Source organism: Macaca thibetana, chromosome 12 (genome assembly GCF_024542745.1).
Source record: "Macaca thibetana thibetana isolate TM-01 chromosome 12, ASM2454274v1, whole genome shotgun sequence".
In the NCBI taxonomy this organism is placed as follows: Eukaryota; Metazoa; Chordata; class Mammalia; order Primates; family Cercopithecidae; genus Macaca; species Macaca thibetana.
Window position 1 is genome coordinate 125,384,438 of NC_065589.1, and position 27,229 is coordinate 125,411,666.

Consider the following 27,229-nt stretch of genomic DNA (forward strand, 5'->3'; position numbering starts at 1 on the left):
TCATACTCCTCTGATATCAGAAGATCTGCTTATTTTCCTCATCTGCCACAATCATCTTTTCTTGGTCTCACTTTTTTTCAACTGTTATTTGCTCAACTTAAGATTGTTAACCATTCTACACCTCTGGATACTGTTTTTTTTTGTGTTTTTTTTTTTTTTTTTTTTTGAGACGGAGTCTCGCTCTGTTGCCCAGGCTGGAGTGCAGTGGCACGATCTCGGCTCACTGCAAGCTCCGCCTCCCGGGTTCACGCCATTCTCCTGCCTCAGCCTCCCGAGTAGCTGGGACTACAGGCGCCCACAACCGCGCCCGGCTAATTTTTTGTATTTTTAGTAGAGACGGGGTTTCACCGTGGTCTCAATCTCCTGACCTTGTGATCCGCCCGCCTCGGCCTCCCAAAGTGCTGGGATTACAGGCGTGAGCCACCGCGCCCGGCCATCCTCTGGATACTGTTAACCAACAAGTGCATTAGCTAGGAAATGGAATAATCAAAACACAAAGAAGAAAATGATTACATTATCATCTATGAAAATCAGGGTTACAACTAAAAATTGTATTTTTAAAATTTTAAAAATACATTTAAAATTTAAATGTATTAAGTGCCTAGTAGGTACCTTCATAGAGCTAAAAATTACGGTACGCCATAGTTCTTCGGCTCTCAGATGTTTTCCTGCCTAGTAACTCCTAAGTATTCTTCATTTACCTTGGGATGCTGCTGTTCTAAATAATAACAAAAGCATCCCTATTCAAAGGCAACTCTGAGACCTGCTACAACATGTATCCATCTATTGAGAGAATTCTACAGAAATTGCCACATGAAGAAAAACAATCCAAAAGTGATATCTCACTCAATGGTGATAAAGTAGATAAACAACTGGATATTCCAAAATAAAATTACTAGCAATAAACCAATTATAAGCCCAGATATACTTTTAAAATAATGTTTTTCTTTGCCCTGTCAAATACATTTGCTATATAACTCTGGATTTATTTTCCCCCAAAATATCCAACAGATTACTTACCCTAACAACAAATACCGGACACTTTACTTTATTTGTTGATGTCCGAACAAATTTTGTTGTTACTGCATTCATAGGATTATTCAACATTCCTATAGGTGGGACCAGCTAAAAAAAAAAGAAAATTGGGTTTTTAGAGCTCCTGATTACATACAAGGCAGAAACCAGAAACACGGCAAGGTAATTATTTCAACATTTAAAGACAAATTTGGGACCATATAAAACTTTCCCACAAAAACTATAATAAAGAATTATTACAATTAGCTTACTAATTAAGTGAAGAAAAGTGAGATACAGGAAAGTTAAATACCCATTATTACTAAACAAACAAGAAAATCAAGTACCAGTACTAACCCAGTACAAGTTGGTACAAGTACTAACCCAGTTAGTACTTAAAGTCAACACAATTAAACATGTTCACAGAAAGCTTATTAAGTTCAAATTTAAGTTTTAAGAAATTTAAATTAATTTTCCAATTACAAGACTTTAGATTACAAAGCTTCTTTTTGGACACTGCTTTAAGCCCCAAATCAAAAATTCACCCATCATTAGATTAAAAGGAAAATCTAAATTGAGACAAAAACATAATGCACAGTTTACACAGATGTGTTATATTATCCCTTTGGGAATATTTTAATTATAAAAATGTAAAAAGAAAAGACCATTTTGGACTTGAAGTCACGTAGTTAAAGCTAAAATATTCAAGCAAGGAAGTGTCTATTAAGCTAGTACGACACATCATATACTTACGTCATTGTAATAACCTGCATCAGGCTGAATTGCCCGCATATCTCTCTGGTCTCTTTGCCATATTCTGTTCTGTTAAATAAATAAATAGATCAATTAATGATTATATAGTCTAATTATACTCAATTTGAAATTAACAAAACATAAGCTATATTAAAAATGGATAAACAGAATTAAAAAATACTATTTTCTAAAATAGTGGGTGCCTTAGAGAGCTTTCCCTTCTGATGCTACTAACACTGCTTAGAACTTCCCTCCTCACAGTGCCTCACACCTGTAAATCCTAGCACTTTGGGAGGCCGAGGCAGGCAGATCACTTGAGGTCAGAAGTTCAAGACCAGCCTGGCCAACATGGTGAAATCCTGTCTCTACTAAAAATACAAGCCAGAAATTACTTGTTCAAAAAGAACTTCCCTCCTCACTTTATCATATTAGCCCCTACCCACTCATCCAAGACACTGTCAGCTCCAACACAGTCTCCCTGATGCTACCTTAAGAAAAGGAAACAGCAGAGAGGGTAAACAGACATCCCCAATTCCTTCAAAGCCCTAAGCACAAAACAATTCCTCATATCTTGCCCTTGGTCGTCTTAATTTCTCTCAAATTCTCTCCTAGCCTACTTTCCCAATTGAAATTCCCAGAAAAATCAAAATCTGTCTTTATCTCTGAATCTCTTTCTCCATTATGCCTGCAACATACTAATTAGGCCCAATATGCAAATAGGTCTTTAACCACAGGTCTAAAGTAATGAAAAACAGACAAATTTTCATAGGAAGCCAGACCTAAGCCCAATGAACCTAATAGGGTAATATTAGTAATAAGGCTAATTCCTACCTTAACCCAAGTAAATAAATAACTCTAACGGGAAACTGTAGGTAGACCCTGCCTTGACTTTACTATCTGAGTTGCTTTCACCTTGTAGGACTGCAGTAGGCATTCAGTCCTCAAGAACGTAAAGCCCTTTCCCTGACTCTAAGTACCACCTACCACCAGGGCTTGGAAGTGGGAGAATCCATGTTCTCCAAGCCATTGTCTAACAAAAATATTCCTATGCTGGTGGTCTTTTATTATTTCATATACACTGCAGATTTAACAAGTGTTTTAAGATTGGCCTAGCGATTAAAGTACTCCCTTCTAATCTGTGAACTTTTAGAGCAAATCCTGTTTCTAAAATGGGGTCTAACTTTAATAATTTTTTACAAGATGATACAGGCACAGAATTTTAGAAAGTGCTGGTGGTTTGAGGTTCTTCCTAAATGAGCCAATTTGAAATTCCACCTTGTCCCACTAATTCAACTAACACAGGTATACATAACTTACTACACTACATCTAGAAAATCATCTTCTTTTAAATAACCAGGCCAGGTGCAGTGGCTCACACCTGTAATCCCAGCACTTTGGGAGGCTGAGGTGGGTGGATCACCTGAGGTTAGGAGTTCAAGACCAGCCCAGCCAACATAGTTGAAATTCTCTTTCTACTAAAACTACAAAAATTAGCCAGGCATGGTGGCAGGAGCCTAGAATCCCAGCTACTTGGGAAGCTGAGGCAGAAGAATCACTTGAACCTGGGAGGCAGAGGTTGCAGTGAGACAAAACCGCACCATTGCACTCTGGCCTGAACAACAAGAAAGAAACTCCATCTCAAAAAAATAAAATAAAACAAATAAATAACCAAAGTTTGGTCATCTGAAGCAAATTAATTAGGCTTACCTCCAAATACTTAATTACAGATGGATTGTAGTCTATGGTTTTTCGGTTTACAGCTTTTCTCATTCGTTTTCCATCAAAAGTAAGCTGTTGCATTGCTTGCTGTTGTGCAAAATCAGGTCGCTTATAAAACAACTGTCGAGGTGCCTGGTGCTGGAACCTTGGCATATGGAAAAAACGAGGAGGAGAACCAATTTCTGTAGCCATGGTGATGTTTTCCTTCCAGGATACTAGGATAAGGAAAAAGTACTTTCACTTCAAATATCAGCACTCCAACAATGCCTGAAAACATTTTTAAATTAACACTTTTTACACTTCTTTTCCCTTATCTAACATGCATCATTTCCAGTTACACAATGAACTACAGTCATGAGTCACTTAACGGGCATATGTTCTCAGAGATGCATCCTTAGGCAATTTCATCATTGTACAAACTTCACAGAGTTGTACTTACACAAACCTAGATGGTATACATAGCCTACTACATACCGAGGCTACATGGTGCAGCCTCATGCTCCTAGGTTACAAACCTGCACAGCATGTTACTATACTGAATGCTGGTGGCAACCGTAACACAGTAAGTATTCATGTATCTAAACATAGAAAAGAAACCACAGAAAAGTATGATAAAAATACTATATTAAAATCTTATGAGACCACTATCATATATGTGGTCCAACATTGACCACAATGTCATTTTGTGGTGCATGACTATATTAGATCAATAACAGAGACCAGCCACACATTTGAAAAAGACGACAGTCAAGGTGGAAGGATCGCTTGAGGCCAGGAGTAAGATCGGGCTGGGGAACATAGTGAGATTCCCATCTCTATAAAAAATAAAAACATTAGCTGGGCATGATGGCATGCACCTGTAGTCCTAACTATTCTGGAGGCTGAGACAGGAGAATCACTTGAGTCCAGAATTTTGAGGTTGCAGTGAGCAATGATCATGCCACCGCACTCCAGCCTGAGTGACAGGAAGAGACCCTGTTGGAAAGAAGGAAGGGGGGGGGTGCAGAGAAAGACTAATTCACAGAATAAGTGCTAATAGGCATTTGTTATAAAATTCAGCCTCCTGAAGAAAAAAAGCAGGATTGGTAACAGCTTGAGGCAGGGTGTATATGTGTGAGTCAGTGGGTGGGTATGTGTTTATGTTTAGGGAATAAAAGAAGGTAGAATCACTGGGAATTGTTCACTTTTTCTCTTTTTTTCCCCTAGAGATAAGATCTCACTGTGTTGCCCAGGCTGGTCTCAGACTCCGGGGCTCGAGATCCTCATACTTTGGCCTCCTAAAGTGCTGGGATTACAGGCATGAGCCACCAAGCCTGGCCTTACATTTTTAAAATTAAAATTTCACAGCTGGGCGTGGTGGCTCACACCTGTAATCCCACCACTTTGGGAGGCCGAGGCAGGTGGATCACGAGGTCAGGAGATCGAGACCATCCTGGCTAACACGGTGAAATCCGTCTCTACTAAAAATACAAAAAAAAAAAATTAGCCGGGCGTGGTGGCAAGTGCCTGTAGTCCCAGTTACTTGGGAGACTGAGGCAGGAGAATGGTGTGAACCTGGGAGGCAGAGCTTGCAGTGAGCTGAGATCACACCACTGCACTCCAGCCTGGGCGACAGAGCGAAACTGTCTCAAAAAATAACTAATTAATTAATATTTCACTTAGGCCAGGCACAGTGGCTCATGCCTATAATCCCAGCACTTTGGGAGGCCAAGGCGGGCAGATCACAAGGTCAGGAGATTGAGACCAACCTGGCCAACATGGTGAAACCCCGTCTCTACTAAAAATACAAAAAATTGGCCGGGCGTGGTGGCTCAAGCCTGTAATCCCAGCACTTTGGGAGGCCGAGACGGGCGGATCACGAGGTCAGGAGATCAAGACCATCCTGGCTAACACGGTGAAACCCCATCTCTACTAAAAAATACAAAAAACTAGCCAGGTGTGGTGGCGGGCGCCTGTAGTCCCAGCTACTCGGGAGGCTGAGGCAGGAGAATGGCGTAAACCCCGGAGGCGGAGCTTGCAGTGAGCTGAGATCCAGCCACTGCACTCCAGCCTGGGTGACAGAGCCAGACTCCGTCTCAAAAAAAAAAAAAAAATTAGCTGGGCGTGGTGGCGGGCTCCTGTAATCCCAGCTACTTGGGAGGCTGAGGCAGGAGAATCATATGAACCCAGGAGGGAGAGGTTGCAGTGAGCCGAAATCACATCACTGCACTCCAGCCTGGGCGACAGGGCAAGACTCTGTCTTAAAAAAAAAAAAATCACTTAGAAGTTTGATGATAAAACTAATTACTTTTATGTTTATTGTTAAGACTCCATTTTATACAAGTCATTAAAGGTCTTTAAAATTTGACTTTTGTTCTTTTAAATTTCCTAGGAATAGTGTAGAAAGAGGAATAAACTACCTTATTTCATATCTATAACGAACAAAGAAAGTACGTATGCCCAAATTTCAGGAGCAAAATACCACAGAAACATATTTCTCAGTATGTGTTATTTACATATTTACAAAGGTAACCTTAAGTTTATATCTGAAGAGAAAAATGTTAAGACCTTATAGTTTTTCAACTTCAATGTTCTACATTTAAACTTACATGCCAATAATACAAATATGCATGATTTTTTAAAAAAATTGTTTTAATTAGCCCAGTGTGCTGGTGCGCAACTGTTGCCCCAGCTACTCAGGGGGCTGAGGTGGGAGGATCACTTGAGACTGGGAAGTCAAATCTGCAGTGAACCATGATAGCGCCACTGCACTCCAACCTAGGTGACAGAACAAGACCCTGTCTCCAAAAATAAAATAAAATAATAAAATTAAAAACTATTACAAATACAATAAAGGAGAGAAGTTAGAAACATTTCCACAATAGCTTTTGATTTCAAAAGCAGAAAAGACTGTGGTCACCATTATTTGCCTGTATTCTTTTTTTTGTTTTGTTTTTGTTTTTGAGATGGAGTCTCACTCTGTCGCCCAGGCTGGAGTGCAGTGGCTCGATCTTGGCTCACTGCAAGCTTTGCCTCCCGGGTTCACGCCATTTTCCTATCTCAGCCTCCCGAGTAGCTGGGAGTACAGGCGCCCGCCACCACGCCCAGCTAATTTTTTAGTATTTTTAGTAGAGACGGGGCTTCACCGTGTTAGCCAGGATAGTCTCGATCTCCTGACCTCCTGATCTGCCCGCCTCGGCCTCCCAAAGTGCTGTGATTACAGGTGTGAGCCACGGCGCCCAGCCATTTGTCTGTACTCTTAAAACTGCCTTATCTCACTCTCTAGACACTAAACAATGAGGCTGAAAAAATTTTTGATTTCCTTTTGATGAAATATTCTTGGTACTACTTCATTCAGCCTTGTCACATTGGTCCCTCCTAAGACCATTAAATTTGAATAATAATAACAACAACGAGGAGGAGGGGTGAAGGGAAAAGAAATCCTGACTTTTGCACACCACAAATAAATAGTGCAATAAAATATGCATTTAACCTGTGTTACTTCCACCACTCTGAAGCAATCCCAGAAGGTCCTTGGCAAACATTAGCTTGAAATAAGATGAAAAGGCCGGGCGCAGTGGCTCAAGCCTGTAATCCCAGCACTTTGGGAGGCCGAGACGGGCGGATCACGAGGTCAGGAGATCGAGACAATCCTGGCTAATGCGGTGAAACCCCGTCTCTACTAAAAAAAAATACAAAAAACTAGCCGGGCGAGGTGGCGGGCGCCTGTAGTCCCAGCTACTTGGGAGGCTGAGGCAGGAGAATGGCGCAAATCCGGGAGGCGGAGCTTGCAGTGAGCTGAGATCCGGCCACTGCACTCCAGCCTGGGCAACAGAGCAAGACTCCGTCTCAAGAAAAAAAAAAAAGAAAGAAAGAAGATGAAAAATATTCTATGTCTTAGAGCTGTGCGTGAATTAAACGGCAGAAAAGCACTAAGCAGTTGATTCAATAAGGCTGGTGGAAGACTCTGTTTACTCAGTTATTCCATGAATCCAATTAAGTTTCAGCATCCCAATTTCAATTACCAGCTTCAATTCAGATGTCTGGGCCAGTAATTCTAAAATAAAGCTGTTTTGGAAAGCTTTTTTTTTTTTTTTTTTGAGATGGAGTCTTGCCTTGTTGCCCAGGCTGGAGTGCAGTGGTGTGATCTCAGCTCACTGCAAGCTCCGCCTCCCGGGCTTAAACAGCCCTCCCACCTCAGCCTCCTGAGTAGCTGGGACCATCAGGCGCATGCCACCATGCCCAGGTAATTTTCTTGTATTTTAGTAGGCTGGTCTTGAACTCCTGAGCCCAAGCAATCCACCTGCTTGGGTCTCCGAAAGTGCTAGGATTACCGGCATGAGCCACCACCTCCAGCCCAAAAGCTTTTTTTTTTTTTTTTTTTTTTTGAGACACAGTCTCACTCTGTTGCCCTGGCTAGAGTGCAGTGGCGTGATCTCAGCTCACCACAACCTCTGCCTCCTGGGTTCAAGCAATTCTGCTGCCTCAGCCTCCCGAGTACGTGGGATTACAGGCATCTGCCACCATGCCTGGCTAATTTTTGTATTTTCATTAGAGACATGGTTTCACCATGTTGGCCAGGATGGTCTCAAACTTCTAGCCTCAGGTGATCCGCCCACCTCAGTTTCCCAAAGTGCTGGGATTACAGGCATGAGTCACAGATCCCGGCCCAAAAGCATATTTTAAAATTATGACTTCCAAATCAAATACCTAATTACATTAGAATAAAATTATTCTAACAGTATAGTTTCTATTACTATAAAATGAGAATAGATTTTTTTTCACAAGTCAAAAGGGATTTAAATATTATTCAGCTGCAAAAAAGAAATTAAGTTGATATAAATACAACATGAATATCAAAAACATTATGCTGCCGGGCGTGGTGACTCACGCCTATAATCCCAGCACTTTGGGAGGCCGAGGCGGGTGGATCACAAGGTCAGGAGATCGAGACCATCCTGGCTAACACGGTGAAACCCCGTCTCTACTAAAAATACAAAAAAACTAGCCAGGCATGGTGGCGGGCACCTGTAGTCCCAGCTACTCAGGAGGCTGAGGCAGGAGAATGGCGTGAACCTGGGAGGCGGAGCTTGCAGTGAGCCAAGATTGAGCCACTGCACTCCAGCCTGGGCGACAGTGAGACTCCGTCTCAAAAAAAAAATGCTAAGTGAAAGAAGTCAGCCACAAAAAGTCACATATTGTGTGATTACATTTATATGAAAAATCCAGAACATGCTAATATACAGAGACAAAAAGCTAAAAGATTAGTGTTTGCCAAGGGCCAGGGAATGAGAGGAATGGAGAACGACTGCTTAACAAAAATAGAATTTCCTTTTGGGATGATGAAAATGTCTTGCAACCTGACAGAGGTAGTTGCTGCAAAAAAACTGTGAACTTACCAAATCCCACTGAATTATACACTTTAAAATGGTTACAACAGTGAATTCTCTGTTATGTGACTTTTACCTCAATTAAGGAATAACGGGCTTACCAACTGGAAAAAATTTTTATTTTTTATTTTATTTTATTTTTTTTTGAGACAGAGTCTCACTCTATTGCCCAGGCAGGCACTGTAACCTCCGCCTCCCGGGTTCAAGCAATTCTCCTGCCTCCACCTCCCAAGTAGCTGGGACTATAAGCGCACTCCACCACGTCCAGCTAATTTTTGTCATTTTAGTAGAGCCGGGGTTTTGCCATGTTGATCAGGCTACACTCAAACTCCTGACCTCAGGTGATCCACCCGCCTCGGCCTCCCAAGGTGCTGGGATTACAGGCATGAGCCATCGTGCCTGGCCCACTGCAAAAAAAATTTTAAGGGACAAAAGATGAAACAACAGAAAGTTGATGACTGTTGAAGCTGGGTGGAGCGTATATGGATACAAAGCACTAATCAAGAGTCACATCAAGGATATTTATCCTACAAATATGAGGAAAATGACTGAAGTCAAATGCAAAAAAAAGTATTGTTACTTACACTCTTTGAAATAACTCATATGTTAAAGCTACAGAAAAATATCAATCCTTCATTTATGACCTCGTAGAGGATGCGAAAATAATCTTTCCATTTACAAATCTGTTGAGTAAAACTGGTTCTGAAAAGGCGTTTTTAACTTTTCTTTGAATGGTCAAGTACTGATGGTGTTTCAGAAATAAAGGTCAAGCAAGAAGAAAATGAGAAAAAAAAAAGAACAATTATATTTGAAACAAACATCCAGCCTAAAATAAAACTAAAACAAAAAATCTCTTCACAATACAGTGACCAGGCTGCATCTATACCTTATACACTTCAGCTTCACATCCTGCAAACTATAAAGTTACTTGGCCAAAATCACAACAGTCTCTTGGCGGCTGTCATGGGCTGAAATGTGTCCCCTCAAAAATTCGTAAGTTTAAGTCCTAACCTCCAGTACCTCACAATGTGAGTCTATTTAGATTTAGGGTCCTAATCCAATCTAACTGGTATTCTTTTAAACGAAGATTAGGACACAGACAACACAGACAGAAGAATGACTGTAAGGACAGAGAGAAAAGACAGCCATCTACAAGCCGAGAGGAGAGGCTCTCCAGGAACCAGCCCTGCTCACATCCTGATCTCAGACTTTCAGCCTCCAGAACTTTGAGAAGATACATTTCTACTGTTTAATCCCCCAGTCTATGGTGCTTTGTTATAGCAGCCCAAGCTAAGAGAGGGGCAGTCAAGGCAAAATACCTCCTGACTCTCCTTCAACATAGGTTGCCAAAAACACTCAGCAATCACACCTGTAATCCTAGCATTTTGGGAGGCCGATACAGGTGGATTGTTTGAGCCCAGGAGTTCAAGACCACCCAGTAAGACCCTGTCTCTACAAAAAATACAAAAATTAGCCAGGCCTGGTGGTGCACACCTGTAGTCCCAGCTACTCAGGAGACTGAGATGGCAGCCTGGGAGGTCAAGGCTGCAGTGAACCAATGTTGCACCACTGCACTCCAGCCTGGGTGTCACAGGGAGACCCCGTCTCAAAAAAAGAAAAAAATATTTAAGCAAAAATGATACAACAGCTTTCTCTGATAGCAGAAAACTTGACATGTGAGACTGAAAAGTTATTGACCATGACAGAAAGAACCAATCCTCAAAGAAGTCATTACAACTATCCTCTACGCTTTACTTGGGATGAGTAAAGATCTAGATTTATGACCAAATGCAGAGAAAGAAGAGCCTTGTCCTTTATAAAAGTAATGAATGAGATTTGTACTCACTGCAGTACTGACTTGAGGTATGCTAACAGAACAACACAACTTAAAGTACTTAGTCCCCAAAACACACTCATCTCACATCCAGGGTGGAGAGGGAGGACAGACAAAGAGTTTGGGAAAGGAGGGTGCAAGAGAGAGGAACTGAGGTAGAGAAGACAAATAATTTGCCTATTGTTATTCAATATATATTAACAATACAACCAAATTGCTAAGGACAAAAATCCATCTGAAACACTGAATTCATCATGCCTTTCTCCTATACACAAACCTTCAATGTTTCAAGCAATCACCACAGTTTTATCAAGAGCCTACTTTACATATATACACTGCCTCAGGTACAGCACACAAGTCTGATTCACTAAATTTCACTCCTAATTTCACAGAACAGTAGTTTTCAGACTTTGCAGTGCCTGGTCCCCTTCTCTAATTTTAGCAAATATAAAGATTCTGAGTACACAAAAGTTTGCATCGCATCCTTTGCCTTAAGCTTTCAACTGCTCAAGAAAATCGGGAAAGCCAGTCAATTTCTCCATATTTTCTCAACCTGTAAAATGAGTTGCATGCCTCAAAAATATTATTTTGCATTAAATTTGTATCTTTCAGCAATGTGGTGACTATACTTTTAAACAGAATGGAACACTCAGACAGTGTGCCAATGTTTGTATGCACAAGTCCATACCAACTTTGTAATTCTGCTTTTTTTGAGACAGGGTCTTGCTCTCTTGCCCAGGATGGAATACAGTGGCACTACCACAGCTCACTGAAGCTCAAGTGATCCTCCTGTCTCAGCCTCCCAAGTGGGTGGAACTACAGACGTGTGCCACCTGGACTCAGCTAATTTTTTTCATTTTCTGTAGAGACAGATCTCGCTTTGTTGCCCAGGCTGGTCCAGAACTCCTGAGCTCAAACGATCCTCCCACCTCAGCCTCTCAAAGTGGTGGGATTATAGGCATAAGCCACTGTGCCTGGCCAATTCTGTTTCTTGTCCCAAATGCTCACAAGATAACTTCTTGTATAATCTTAGTCATGTGATGATACTGAAATTACAGTTGAAGATAAAAGTTAAAAATGAGCCAGGTGTGGTGGCTCATGCTTGTAATCCCAAAACTTTGAGAGGCCAAGGGAGGAGGATCTCTTGAGGCCAGGAGTTCAAGACAAGCTGAGGCAGAATAGGAAGACCCCCATCTCCGCAAAAAAAATTTTTAAAAATTATTGGCTGGGTGTGGTGGCTCACGACTGTAATCCCAGCACTCTGGGAGTCCGAGGAGGGTGGGATTACCTGAGGTCAGAAGTTCAAGACTGGCCTGGCCAACATGGCAAAACCCCATCTCCACTAAAAATACAAAAATTAGCTGGGCACGATGGCTGGCGCCTGTAATCCCAGCTACTCAGGAGGCTGAGGCAGGAGAATCGCTTGACCCCAAGAGGCAGAGGCTGCAGTGAGCCAAGATCTGTTGCTCCAGCCTGGACAACAGAACAAGACTCCATCTCAAAAAAAAAAAAAAAAGAAACAAAAACAAAAAACTGATGTGCCCTGACCACCCGCCAGACAATGAACACACAGACACCCCCCACACACACAAACAACACACACACACACACACACATTCTGTTCTCAAGAGTCTGATGGTTTATCAGTACAGAAGAGCTCAAAAAGAACAACGTGAGAAGCTACTACTACGTTAAGACACTACTATGCTGTGTGCCAGGCACTATTACAAGGGATATAGCACAGGAAGCTTATAGCACCAATCAGCCTTAAGAAGCTTAAATTCTGGGTGAAGTGAGGGAGGCAGGGGCAGGGAGTGTCAGGCGAGAGACCCTTGAGAAAATAAAGTAAATAAAGCTCTCTAATTCACTCAGCATACCAAGGCCAGCATATTTTTTCCCCAAACAAACATAATCCAAAATAATCTTTTCACCGACCAAATATTTCTGACTACCATTCGAATTATTTTACTATAATAGATCTCCAACTAAAACACATAGGAAAATGACCTAGTTAGCACTCAACTAATTCCTCAGCTTCAATACAAAATGAATTTACTGAATGCTTCATATAAATTAGTAAAAAGAGTTTTAAACTAAGATTCAGAGGGGCAGAGTGAGGCTCTGGCATAAAAAAAAATGCTGACATGAAATATCATGAATGAGTCTAAAGCAGTGCTTTTTCTTTAAACCAGAATCACATCCTATTGATGGTTCCTGAAATCAATGTGGCTGACAAGCAGCATTATTTTTATTTAAAAAAACAAAAAAGGGCCAGGGTGGTGGCTCATGCCTGTAATCCCAGCACTCTGGGAGGCCAAGGCAGGTGGATCACTTGAGGTCAGGAGTTCAAGACGAGCCTGGCTAATATCGTGAAACCCCGTCTCTACTAAAAACACAAAAATTAGCCAGGTATGGTGGCGCACAACCGTAGTCCCTGCTACTTGGGAGGCTGAGGCAGGAGAATCGCTTGAAACTCAGAGGCGGAGGTTGCAGTGAGCCCAGATCACGACACTGCATTCTAGCCTGGGCAACAGAGCAAGACTCCGTCTCAAAAAAAGTAAAAAAAAAAAAAAAATAGAACATATGATAGAATTGCAAATTTGAAAGAACTGTTTTTATGCAACTTCTGTTTCCACTGGATTCGTGTGTATGCATACAGGGTCACAATATTTACAAAGTATTTTCTTCCTAGGAATCTGTCCACTGAAAGCCAAGGGCTTGCTGTTAACACCACCATGAGGTGTTCCCTTCCTGTGTATTTCTGCTAATGTCTGCTGCCACTGCATATCCATAGCCAAAGAAGATCACATATAGCATCTGTCCAGTATGAATATTGTGGCTAGGCCAGGTGCGGTGGCTCACGTCTGTAATCCCAGCACTTTGGGAGGCCAAGGCGGGTGGATCATGAGGTCCGGAGATCGAGACCATCCTGACTAACATGGTGAAACCCAGTGTCTACTAAAAATACAAAAAATTAGCCAGGTGTGGTGGCTGGCACCTGTAGTCCCAGCAACTCGGGAGGCTGAGGCAGGAGAATGGCGTGAACCTGGGAGGCGGAGGTTGCAGTGAGCCAAGATCGTGCCACTGATCTCCAGCCTGGGCAACAGAGCAATACTCCGTCTAAAAAAAAAAAAAAAAAAAAAAAAAAGACTATTGTGGCTGATCACAGTAGCTATGGTACCAGAATTTGATCCAATTATCAAATCCAACAATTCCTACAATGTCAGCCACTAATCAGAGCTTCTGATCAGAACAAGAAAGCTTGTTTTCCCAAACTGAGATAACGGAATTCTAACCAAAAGCAAATTATTGATGCATTAACTAGCTAGCAATTAATATAGGACTTTTAAAAATAATAAAGTTTTAAGATTCACACCTCCATTAACACTCCTGGACTCCAGGGTCAAAACCTCAGCCTGGAAACCCCTGTTTTAGATTATTTATCTATAGTCCACTAGGTTCTAAGATAATCAATCTACTCTGAAAGAAATTTGATACCCAATCTGTCACTGAACTTTCAGGGGCTCTTCATGAGCGGTAGGCTAGACCAGTAACAAAATGATCAACATGTCCTTTCTCTTCATTGTCCAACTTTAATTAATATGAATCCTGAAAAGTCAGGAGAAATTACATGGAGACCATTCAATCTGTTAAGGAATAATCAATGAAGCTGTTTAAATAAGCAGGTTTTGGCCAGGCACAGTGGCTCATGCGTGTAACCCCAGCACTTTGGGTGACCAAGGTGGGAGGATCACTTGAGGCCAGGAGTTGGAGACCAGCCAACATAGTGAGACCCTCCTCCTTCAAAAGTAAACTTTCACCTGCAGTCCCATCTACTCAAAAGGCTGAGGCAGGAGGATCCCCTGAGCCCAGGAGTTTGAGGCTGCAGTGAACCATGATCACACCACTGCACTCCAGTCTGGGCAGCAGAATGAGACCCCACCTCAAAATAATTTATTAATAGCTTTTTATTTTTTACTTTTTGAGAGACAGTCTCACTCTGTTACCCAGGCTGGAGTGCAGTGGCACCATCTCAGCTCACTACAGCCTCCATCTCACAGGTTCAAGCAATTCTCCCACCTCAGCCTCCCAAGTAGCTGGGACTAAGAGTGTGCACCACCACACCCAGCTAATTTTTTTCCTATCTCTAATAGAGATGGGGTTTCACCATGTTGGCCAGGCTGGTCTCAAACTCCTGACCTCAAGTGATCCATCTGCCTCAGCCTCCCAAAGTGCTGGGATTATAGGTGTGAGCCACCATGCCCGGCCCAATTAATAGCTTTTTAAAGTTCGAGATTCTATATCTTGACTGTGGTAATAGATACATGAACGTATCCAATACATATTGTATGCCTCATTTATGTGGCATTCTTAAAATGCCAAAACAATAGAAATGACTGCCAAGAGTTAGGGGGGTGGGAGAGGGTGCATGGGTGTGGTTATACAAAAGGTAACCCTTGTAGTGATAAACTGTTAATATCTTGATTATGGTGGTGAATACAGGAACATAAACATATAATAAGATTGCAGAAAACTATAGATACACACAGTAAATACAGTAAAACTGGAGGAAATCTAAACAAGATCTGCAGATCATATCATTATCAACGCTCCGCTTGTGACAATGTACTACAGTTTTACAATTTGTTATCACTGGGAGAAACTGGACATACACAGAATCTCTGTATTAAGGATCTCTCTGTATTATTTCTCAAAAATGCATGTGAATCTACAATTATCTCAATAAAAATTTCTACCTTAAAAGTTAACATGAGCAATTCACTAGCTGGTTTAAAAAAAAAAAAAAATTCCATGTTGAGGCCGGGTGCAGTGGCTCAAACCTATAATCCCAGCACTTTGGGAGGCCAAGGTGGGCGGATCACCTGAGGTCAGGAGTTCAAGACCAGCTTGGCCAACATGCAGAAACCCCATCTGTACTGAAAATACAAAATTAGCCGGACATGGTGGCACATGCCTGTAATCTCAGCTACTCGGGAGGCTGAGGCAGGAGAATCGCCTGAACTCGGGAGGCGGAGGTTGCGGTGAGCCAAGATTGTGCCATTGCACTCCAGCCTGGGCAACAAGAGCGAAACTCCATCTAAAAAAAAAAAAAAAAAAAAATCCAAGCTGAGAACGCACATACGGAATATTCAAAGTCAAGTGTTTTACAACTGCTGTTATAAATTTGTTGATCACTAAACTTGACATTAAAGATCAATTTTCAGCCGGGCGCAGTGGCTCACTTTGGGAGACCAAGGTGGGATGGTCATTTGAGGTCAGCAATTCAAGACCAGCCTGACGAACACAGTGAAACCCTGTCTCTACTAAAAATACAAAAAATTAGCCAGGGATAGCGGTGTACGTCTGTAATCTCAGCTGCTTGACAGGCTGAGGCAGGAGAATTGCTTGAACCTGGGAGGCAGGGATTGCAGTGAGCTGAGGCTGCACCACTGCACTCCAGCCTGGCACCACAGCGAGACTCTGTCTCAAAAAAACGATCAATTTTCATTAACCAAATGCGGCAGTTTTCTAGTTTTCAGGTACGGCCTTAGTTGCATAATTTTTTATAACTTGGGGGAAGCAGCTTCCACTGTGTACAGTAGGCTCTCTGTATCTATCAGTTCTGCATCCATGCATTCAACCATCTGAGGAAGAAAAATATTAGAGGGGAATAAACGGATGGTTGTATCTGTAGTAAACAATATAGTATAACAACTATTTACACAGCATTCACATAGTATTAGGTATTACAGCATTCACATAGTATTAGGTATCAATCTAAAGAAAATTTAAAGTATACAGCTGGAGCTGGGTGCGGTGGCTCACACCTGTAATCCCAGCACTTTGGGAGGCTAAGGCGGGCGGATCACGAGGTCAGGAGATCAAGACCATCCTGGCTAACACGGTGAAGCCCCGTCTCTACTAAAAATACAAAAAATTAGCCGGGCGTGGTGGCGGGCACCTGTAGTCCCAGCTACTTGAGAGGCTGAGGCAGGAGAATGGTGGGAACCCAAGAGGCAGAGCTTGCAGTGAGCTAAGATTGCGCCACTGCACTCCAGCCTGGGCGACAGAGCGAGACTCCGTCTCGAAATAAAATACAATAAAGTATACAGCAGGATGTGTGTATGTTACATGCAAATGCTACACCATTTTATTTAAAGGACTTGAGCATCCGTGTATTTTGGTATCCTTGGGGATTCCTAGTACTACTCCCCCATGGATACTAAGGGACTACTATACTTAGCCATAAAATTACTGAAGTATTTTAGTGAATACTGCTTTAGATATGTTTAATGCAAGTTACCTGATACTATACTGGGCATTTATATTCAGTTTTCTGTGCCATTTCAAAAGCTACCTTTATATATAAAGCACATGACCACAAACATGGCTGTCTTCCTCATTAGAAGTAATAACTCAATATTTCAAAAGTGTGACACTAGGATAGAGAAGCCAGCACTTTTTTGTCAAGTTTTCAGTGAAGACTAATGTCAGGGGTTCCTGGATGTGGTTTTCTGCCTTTCATCTGCACACAAAGCAAAAGGGTTTTCCTACCCAGGTGATTTTAAAGTGCAACAAAATTTGGGAACAATTGGATTAAGTAATTTGGACAGCCTACTTCTGAAACAGCTTCCTTACAAAAGCAAGTTCTTCAGCTATTTTATTTCAGGACTCCTTTACTTTTTTGGGGTTTTTTTGAGACCAAGTCTCGCTCTGGTGCCCAGACTGGAGTACAGTGGCGTGACCTCAGCTCACTGCAACCTCTGCCTCAGTCTCCTGAGTAGATGAGATCACAGGCGTGCACCACCACCCCCAGCTAATTTTTTGTATTTTTAGTAGAGACAAGGTTTCACCATGTTGGTCAGGCTGGTCTTGAACTCCTGACCTCAAATGACCCTCCCGCCTCGGTCTCCCAAAGTGCTGGTATTACAGGTGTGAGCCACCGCACCCGGCCAGCACTTCCTTGTTCTTTTAAACACTGAAGATTCTCCAAAATTTCCGTTTACTGTGGTATTGGATACTGGCCACATTAGAAATGAAAACAAAATGTTTTTAAAATATTAATTCATTTTTAAGTAATGATAAACTCATTATCTTTCCCTTCCCAAAAGCAATTAGTGAGAAGAGTAGCATTGTTTTCCACATTTCTGCTTATCTTTTTAGTATCTAGCTTAATGGAAAACAGCTGCTTTCTCAGGTTTGCTTCTGCATTCAGTCTGCTGCAATATGTTATTTGAATTAAAAGTATATGAAAAACGGCCGGGCATATATGAAAACTATTACAAAAAAAATCTGGATTCACACATTTATACATCTAGAAAGTATTTTCATAGCCTTCTCAGACAATTGTAGATATTCTATGATACTCCTTTCCAAAAACAAGCACTAGTTTATGAAATACTAACTGCAATGTGTCATCTGAAATCATATTTTTTTTTCTTGTTTTTTGAGACAGGGTCTCACTCTGTCACCCAGGCTGGAGTGCAATCACAGCACCCTGCAGGTTGACCTCGCAAGTTCAGGTCATCTTCCACCTCAGTCTCCAGAGTAGCTGGGACTACAGGTACGTGACACCTCGCCTGGCCAATTTTTGTATTTTGTAGACATGTTGCCCCAGCTGGTCTCACTCCTGGGCTCAATCTATCCACTCACCTCCCCCTCCCAAAGTACAAAGACTACACATGTGAGCCACTCCGCCTAGCCTTAAAATTGTATCAACGAGCTTTTTATACTGTTACCTTAAAATCCATTGATTCGTCTTGCAATTTGAATGGAACTTTTACCCCTGCATGATTTTATAACATCATGCACTGACCATCTGGAAAATACTGGTTCCAGAGAATTACATTCATCATCCAATTTTTATCACATTCCTTATAAAATACAACTTTCCTTAAAATCATCACTGTTCTCATCTTAAAATGTATAATTATTGGGAACCTCAACTTCACAACGGCAGACACAAGCTTTCCAAACTTCCTATCTTGAAAGCTCAGATTTTTATCAGTGGCAACAAATAAATGTTTTCCCTGAATCAACAGGTTGCCTCCATTCATTTTCAAGAAAAATATTTGTCGTTTTCTGGCTGCTCCATGTCATTGTCAGCATTTGGTGTAGCAGCTGTTTTGAATGAATGCCATAGTTTGTCACTCTTAATTTTTTTTCTATGGTCTTTGTTATTTAGAGTAGTTTTAGGTTCACAGCAAAATTGAACAGAAAGTACAAAGTTCCCATACATTCTCTCTCCCCTCTCTCAACACACACAGCCCTACCCACCCCTAACATCCCACACCAGTAGGGAACATGTGTTAGAATCAATGAACCAACACCGATGCATCATTATCACCCAAAGTTCATGGTATACATACGTATGTGTTAGTTTACATAGGTTCACTCTCGATGTGCATTCTCTTCAGTTGTGACAAATGTATAATGACATGTATCCACATAGAATAGTTTCTGCCGCCCTAAAAATCCTCTGCTCTACCTATTCATCCTTCCCTCCCCCAAACCCCTGGCTATTTACTAATAATCTTTTTGCTGTCTCCACAGTTTTGCCCTTTCCAGAATGTCATACAGTTGGAACCACACAGTGTGGAGCATTTTGAGACTGGCTTCTTTTACTTAGCAATACGCATTTAAGGTTCCTGCATGTCTTTTCAGGTCTTGACAGCTTTTTTTTGTTTTTACTACTATTACTTTTCATTCCTCTATGGATGTACCAAACTTTGTTTATCCACTCCCCTACTGAAAGACATCTGGGTTGCCTCCAAGTTTTGGCAATTATGAACAAAACTACTATAAACATTCATGTGCAAGTTTTTGGGTAGATGTTATTTTCAACTCATGTAGGTAAATACCAAGGAGCAAGGTGGCTAGATCACATGGTAAGGGTATGCTTGGTTTTGTAAGAAACTGCCTAACTATATTCTGAAGTAGGTGTACCATTCTGCATTCTGACTGGCAAAGTGAGAGTTCTTGCTGCTCCATGTCACTGTCAGCATTTGGTCTAGCAGCTGCTTTGAATTTTTGCCATTCTAATAGGTCAGTAGTATTATCTCATTTATTTTATTCTGTTTTTTGAGAGAGTCTCCCTCTGTCACCTAGCCTGAAGTGCAGTAGCACAATCACAGCTCACTGCAGCTTCAACCTCCTAGGCTCAAACAATCCTCTCACCTCATCCTCCTGAGTTGCTAAGACCACAGGCATGTGCCACCATGAGTGGGTAAACTGTTCTTTTTTTTGTAGAGACAGGGTCTCACTGTGTTGTCCAGGCTAGTCTTGAACTCCTAGGTTCAAGTGATCCTCCTGCTTTGGCTTTCCAAAGTGCTGTGATGATAGGCATGAGCCACAGTGCCCAGCCGATACTGTTTTTCTCTTATTTCCATATCCAGATGTTCACTATTACTATACAGAAATACAATATTTTGGTAGGATGCAGTGGCTCACACCTGTATTCTCAACACTTTGGGAGGCTGAGGCAGAAGGATCACTTGAGGCCAGGAGTTCAAGACCAGCTCAGTCAACACGGCAAAACCTTGTCTCTACTAAAACTATAAACATATTAGCTGGGCATGATGCACGCCTGTGATCCCAGCTACACAGGAGGCTAAAGCATGAGAATTGCTTGAACCTGGGAGGTTGGAGATTGCAGTGAGCCAAGATTGCGCCACTGCACTCCAGCCTGGGCAAGAGAGCAAGACTCTGTCTCAAAATATATATATGTGTATATATATATTTAAATATGTTGTCCATATATCCTATAACCTTGATAAACACAACTTATTCTAGAAGCTTTCTTGTAGATTCCTTGGGATTTTCTACATAGACAATATATTATCTGCAAAGAGGTATAATTTTATTTCTTCCTTTTTGTTCTAAAAGCCTTTTCATTTCTTTTTCTTGCCTTATCGTACTGTTCCAAACTTTAGGGAGGAGGCATTTCTCCTTTACTATTACGTAGGACACATAACTACAGATTTTTTGTAGATGCCCTTTATCAGACTGAAGTAAATCTTTTTTTTTTTTTTTTGAGACGGAGTCTTGCTCAGTCGCCCAGGCTGGAGTGCAGTGGCGCGATCTCGGCTCACTGCAAGCTCTGCCTCCCAGGTTCACGCCATTCTCCTGCCTCAGCCTCCCGAGTAGCTGGGACTACAGGCGTCCGCCACCACGCCCGGCTAATTTTTTGCATTTTTTAGTAGAGACGGGGTTTCACCGTGTTAGCCAGGATGGTCTCGATCTCCTGACCTCGTGATCCGCCCGTCTCGGCCTCCCAAAGTGCTGGGATTACAGGCGTGAGCCACCGCGCCCGGCCTGAAGTAAATCTTTTCTATTACTGGTTTGTTAAAAAAAAATTGGGGGGCCAGGCGCGGTGGCTCAAGCCTTTGTTAAAAAAAATTTTTGGGCCGGGTGCGGTGGCTCAGGCCTGTAATCCCAGCACTCTGGGAGGCTGAGACGGGCAGATCACAAGGTCAGGAGATCGAGATCATCCTGGATAACACGGTGAAACTCCGTCTCTACTAAAAAATACAAAAAAAAACTAGCCAGGCGAGGTGGCAGGTGCCTGTGGTCCCAGCTATTCGGGAGGCTGAGGCAGGAAAATGGCGTGAACCCGGGAGGCGGCGCTTGTAGTCATCTGAGATCCCGCCACTGCACTCCAGCCTGGGCGACAGAGTGAGACCCTGTCTCAAACAAAAAAAAAAAAATTTTTTTTTTTGTTTGAGACAGGGTCTCACTCTGTCGCCCAGGCTGGAGTGCAGTGGTGTGACCTCGGCTCACTGCAGCCTCTGTCTCCCAGGCTCAAGCAATCTTTTCACCTCAGCCTCCAGAACAGCTAGGACTACAGGCACATGCCACCATGCCTGGCTAATTTTTTGTATTTTTAGTAGAGACAGGGTTTCGACAGGTTGCCCTGGCTGGTCTCCATCTCCTAGGCTCAAGAGATACTCCCGCCTCAGCCTCCCAGAGTGATGGGATTACAGGCATGAGCCACCACACTTGGCCTGTAAAAATGATCATGAAAGTTTACCAGAATTTGTCAAACACTTACTCTCCATCTAAAGAGATGATCATATGGCTTTCCTTAGTCTATTAATAGACTAAATTATCCTGACTGATTTTCAAATTTTGAACCAGCCTTGTATTCCCAGAATAAACCTCATTGATCACAATGTATTATCCTTTTTATACTATATGTTGCTGGATTTGATTTACTAATATTTTGTTGTGACTTCTGAATCTATGTTCATGAGGGATACTGGTGTGGCTTTCTTTTCTTGTAATATCTGTATCTGGTTTTATATCAAGCCTCATAAAGTGATTTGAGAAGTATGTCTTCTAATATTTCCTGGATGAGAGTATGCAGAATTGATATTATTCTTAAATATTTGGTAGAAGTGGCTGGTGAAACCATCTCAAACTCAACTTTCCTTTGGAAGATTTTTAACTATAAATTCAATTCATTAAGCTATAAATTCAATTTTATTTTATTTTTGAAACCAGGTCTCACTCCATTGCCCAGGCTACAGGGCACGGCCAGAGGACCACAGTTCACTGCAGCCTCAAACTCCTGAGCTCAAGTGATCCTCCTGTCTCAGCCTCCCAAGTAGCTGGGACAATAAACACATGACCCACACCCAGCTTGAATTCGATTTCTTTAATAGATATAGGACTATTCAAGTTACATATTTCTTCTTGAGTGAGTTTTTGTAGTTTGTGTCTTTGAAGGAGTTTATCAATTTCTCCTAAGTCATCAAATTTGGGGGCATAGAATTGTTCATGATATTCCCTTATTATCATTTTAATATCTGTAAGATCTGTAGTAATATTCCCCCCCTTTCACTCCTGATATTGTTTACTTAGGCCCCCTCCTTAACCTCTCCCCATCTCTCTCTCTCTGAACAGTCTGTCATTCTTTCAAGTCAAAACTGGGCTCCTTGGAAAAAGTAAATAGTACAATTATGTAAGTGCTTTCTCTCAAGAAAATTGCCCTACTTCTATAAATAGCAAAAGTGCTTTATCCATACTCTCTTTTTTTCCCCCCCAAGCAACAGGGTCTCACTCTGTCACCCAAGCTGTAAGGCAGTGGCACAATCATACCTCACTGCAACCTCAAACTCCTGGGCTCAAGCAATCCTCCCCCCTCGGCCTCCCAAAGTACTGTGATTATAGACATGAGCCACCACAGCCAGCCCACGCTTCCCATTTCATCATGTTATATGTATTCGTGTGCTTGGCTGCCATAAAAATACCACAGACTGGGTGGCTTAAAAACCACAGAAACTTAGTTTTTCACAGTTCTGGAAGCTGGAAGTCCAAGATCAAGGTGCTAGCATAGCCAGGTCCAAGTGAGGGCTCTCTTTCTGGCTTGATGGAAAGAGAAACAGCAAACTCTCTGGTGTTACTGCTATTAAAGGTACTATTCCCATCATGAGGGCCCCAACCTCACGACCTCAGCTAAACCTAGTGATGTCCCAGAGGCCTCATCTCCAAATGTCATCACAGTGGGGGTTACTACCTCAGCATATAAATATAAGGGAACACAACTCAATCCAAAACATCCTGTATTAGAAATCATATGCTCAAGAGGTGACATTAATGAAATTATATTTACCACTTCATCAATGACATTCTTAAGTGAAACTGTCTTTTTTCTTTTCAACTACCAGCATGAGGTAAAAGTAACGCACCTGCTACAGTTTGGTAGCACTGCCTTGAATGATGCTAAGGAACTAGTAGTTTTATCCATTACTGCTTTATAACATAACTACAAGCATCAACAGTAAAAAGACCTGATAATGTCTTAGTATCTTAGTAGTGGTATGAAAAGTTCTGACCTCACTTTGAGAACTCAACATTGCCTTACAGAATTAAGTTCAACTAGCAATTTAAGCTATTCTTGGCAGGACAGGTGGCTCACGCCTATAATCCCAGCACTTTGAGAGGCTGAGGCAGGCAGATCACTTGAGGTCAGAAGTTCGAAACCAGCTTGGCCAACATGGTGAAACCCTGTCTCTACTAAAAATACAAAAATTAGATGGGCATGGTAGTGTGCAGTGTGTACCTGTAATCCCAGCTACTCGGGAGGCCAAGGCAGGAGAATCGCTTGAACCTGGGAGGCAGAGTCAAAGGCTGCAATGAGCCAAGACTGTGCAACTGCACTCCAGACTGGGCAAAAAAGAGTGAGACCCCGTCTCAAAAAGAAAAAAAAAAGGTATTATTACAAATAAATCACAAGAGATAGTAAAACTTGATCCACTCATAACCTTTCCAAATGTGATTATTAGGTAAATTAGCAAATTAGGCAAATGATCAAGCTATACATTTCACTTGATGACTCCGTATCTCAAGAGAAAATATAAAGTTCCATGGGGTCTAAAAAGGAAAAACTGAAAACTACCTTGATTAGAGTACCTGGGTTGTGATGAAACAAACAAAACAGGCCAGTGGTATACTATAAGCATACTCAGAGATAAATCAGAAACATTACCACTCATTGCCTCTGGGGAAAACAAATTAGATGAGTCAGCATAAAAGTGAGGAGAAATTTCAGGTGTACCTTTTGAATCTCATACATGTATGTGTATCCACTATCCCCCAAGATAAATTAAAATTTATTTCACAGGTAATATCTAATTATTTGGTACATCAAAAACTCAATTTAGGGCCTGGCACAGTGGCTCACGCCTGTAATCCCAGCACTGTGGGAGGCCGAAGCAGGTGGATCATCTGAGGTTAAACCCAGCCTGGCCAGCATGGTGAAACCCTGTCTCTACTAAAAATATAAAAATTAGCCAGGCATGATGGCGGGTGCCTGCAATCCCACCTACTCGGGAGGCTGAGGCAGGAGAATTGCTTGAACCCGGGAGGTAGAGGTTGCAGTGAGCTGAGATCATACCACTGCACTCCAGCCTGGGCGACAGAGCAAGACTCTGTCTCAAGGAAAAAAAAAAAACTCAATTTAGTCCAGGCAAGGTGGGTCAAGCCTGTAATCCCAGCACTTTGGGAGGCCAAGGCAGGAGGATCACTTGAGGCCAAGAGATCAAGACCACCCTGAGCAACATACTGAGACCTCATCTCTACAAAAATAAAACAAATTTGCCGGACGTGGTGGCAGACACTTGTGGTCCTAGCTACTTGGAAGGCTGAGGAAGTAGAATCACCTGAATCCAGGTGTTAGAGGCTGCAGTGAGTTACGATCATGCCACTGTACTCCAGCCTGGGTGACACAGCAAGACCCTGTCTCAACAAAAAACGAAAACAAAAGACTCAATTTAAAACTGTGAAATTTCACCATCTTACTCAACTTGAGAAATAGAGGCGAGAATTCAGTTTTAAGAAACTCTATTTTTCGGGCAGGCACAGTGGCTCACGCCTGTAATCCCAGAACTTTGGGAGGCCAAGGCAGGAGAACAGATTGAGCTCAGAAGTTCGAGACCAGCCTGGGCAACATGGTGAAACCCCGTCTCTACCAAAATACAAAAAATTAGCCAGGAGTGGTGGCGCACCCCTATGGCCCCAGCTACTTGAGTGGTTGAGGCGGGAGAATCATTTGAGCCCAGGAGGTTGAGGCTGCAATGGTAGAGGCTGCAGTGAGCCAAGATCGTGCCACTGCACTCCAGCCTGGGTGACAGAGCGAGATCTTGTCAAGACAGACAGACAGACAGACAGACAGAGACAAAAAAGCAAGCAAACAAGCAAGCAAGAAAGCCGGCCAGGCGCGGTGGCTCACGCCTGTAATCCCAGCACTTTGGGAGGCTGAGGTGGGTGGATCACCAGAAGTCAGGAGTTCTAGACCAGCCTGGCCAACATGGTAAAACCCCGTCTCTATTAAAATACAAAAATTAGCCGGGCGTGGTGGCAGGCACCTGTAATCCCAGCTACTCGGGGGGCTGAGGCAGGAGAATCGCTTGAACCCGTGGGGCAGAGATTGCAGTGAGCCGAGATTGTATCATCGCACTCCAGCCTGGGGGATAAGAGTGAGACTTCGTTCAAACGAAAGAAAAAGAAAAAGGAAAGGAAAAGAGATAAAGACAAAGATAAAGACAAAGACAAGATGAAAGAGGCCGGGCACAGTAGCTCATGCCTGTAATCCCAGCACTTTGGGAGAACAAGGAGGGCAGATCACTTGAGATCAGGAGTTCAAGACCAACTTGGCCAATATGGTGAAACCCCATCTCTATTAAAAATACAAAAATTAGGCCGGGCGCGGTGGCTCAAGCCTGTAATCCCAGCACTTTGGGAGGCCGAGACGGGCGGATCACAAGGTCAGGAGATCGAGACCATCCTGGCTAACACGGCGAAACCCCGTCTCTACTAAAAACACAAAAAAAATTAGCCGGGCGAGGTGGCGGCGCCTGTGGTCCCAGCTACTGGGGAGGCTGAGGCAGGAGAATGGCGGGAACCCGGGAGGCGGAGCTTGCAGTGAGCTGAGATCTGGCCACTGCACTCCAGCCTGGCGACAGAGCGAGACTCCGTCTCAAAAAAAAAAAAAAAAAAAAAAAAAAATACAAAAATCAGCCAGGCATACTGGCGGGCACCTGTAGTTCCAGATACTCAGGAGGCTGAGGCAGGAGAGTCGCTTGAACCCAGGAGGCAGAGGTTGCAGTGAGCCCAGATCACACCACTGCACTTCAGCCTGAGCAACAGAGCAAGGCTCCATCTCAAAAAAAAAAAAAAAGAAGAAGAAGAAAGAAAGAAACTATATTTTCCACTCTAGTATACAGTATAGGTAAAATCTTTCCAAAACAATAAAGATCACAATGGATCTCCTTTCATGACTAAACAGTATTAACTTACAAAAGATAAAAATATAAATACAGTTGCTAGTTCTATGTTAGATTAAGTTTTCACCCAAAAATCTAGGATAGTTTTAGTTGGAAGCTCTGTAAAAGCGAAATACAGCATTTATGCCATATGTTATAGGTCCATCCAAATGGAGAATTCAGCCCAGTATAATATTTGTAGACCATTTTTAAAAAATAAGTAAATAAAGCCCATCTAGTATTAATCTTGAGTATATTTGACCCAAAATCAATTTTAAATGAGAAGTACAACTGCTAAGAGGACCTTTCATAAGTCCTTTCATAAGTGCTTAAGAAATACTTTCATGGGGCCGGGCGCGGTGGCTCAAGCCTGTAATCCCAGCACTTTGGGAGGCCGAGACGGGCGGATCACGAGGTCAGGAGATCGAGACCATCCTGGATAACACAATGAAACCCCGTCTCCACTAAAAATACAAAAAAATTAGCCGGGCGTGGTGGCAGGCGCCTGTAGTCCCAGCTACTCGGGAGGCTGAGGCAGGAGAATGGCGTGAACCCGGGAGGCGGAGCTTGCAGTGAGCCAAGATCGCGCCACTGCACTCCAGCCTGGGCGACAGAGCGAGACTCCGCCTCAAAAAAAAAAAAAAAAAAAGAAATACTTTCATGGCCGCGCGTGGTGGCTGGCTCACGCCTGTAATCCTAGCACTTTGGGAAGCTGAGGCAGGTTAATCACCTGAAGTCAGGAGTTCAAGACCAGCCTGACCAACATGGCGAAACCC

General features: G+C 42.5%; 1 protein-coding gene across 4 annotated transcripts in view; it reads right to left on the minus strand.

The window, feature by feature from the left end:
* The window catches only part of WDR33 (WD repeat domain 33), a 334,355-nt gene that overhangs the window by 68,029 nt on the left and 239,097 nt on the right, over positions 1-27,229 (minus strand). For all 4 annotated transcript variants that reach the window (XM_050751582.1, XM_050751583.1, XM_050751584.1 and 1 more), the window contains 3 exons: positions 3,475-3,701; positions 1,768-1,836; positions 1,021-1,125 (listed from right to left, as the gene is read on the minus strand). In XM_050751582.1, coding sequence (XP_050607539.1) covers positions 1,021-1,125; positions 1,768-1,836; positions 3,475-3,678 — 378 coding nt within the window. In that variant the 5' untranslated portion in view covers positions 3,679-3,701. The remainder of the gene's footprint in view (positions 1-1,020; positions 1,126-1,767; positions 1,837-3,474; positions 3,702-27,229) is intronic.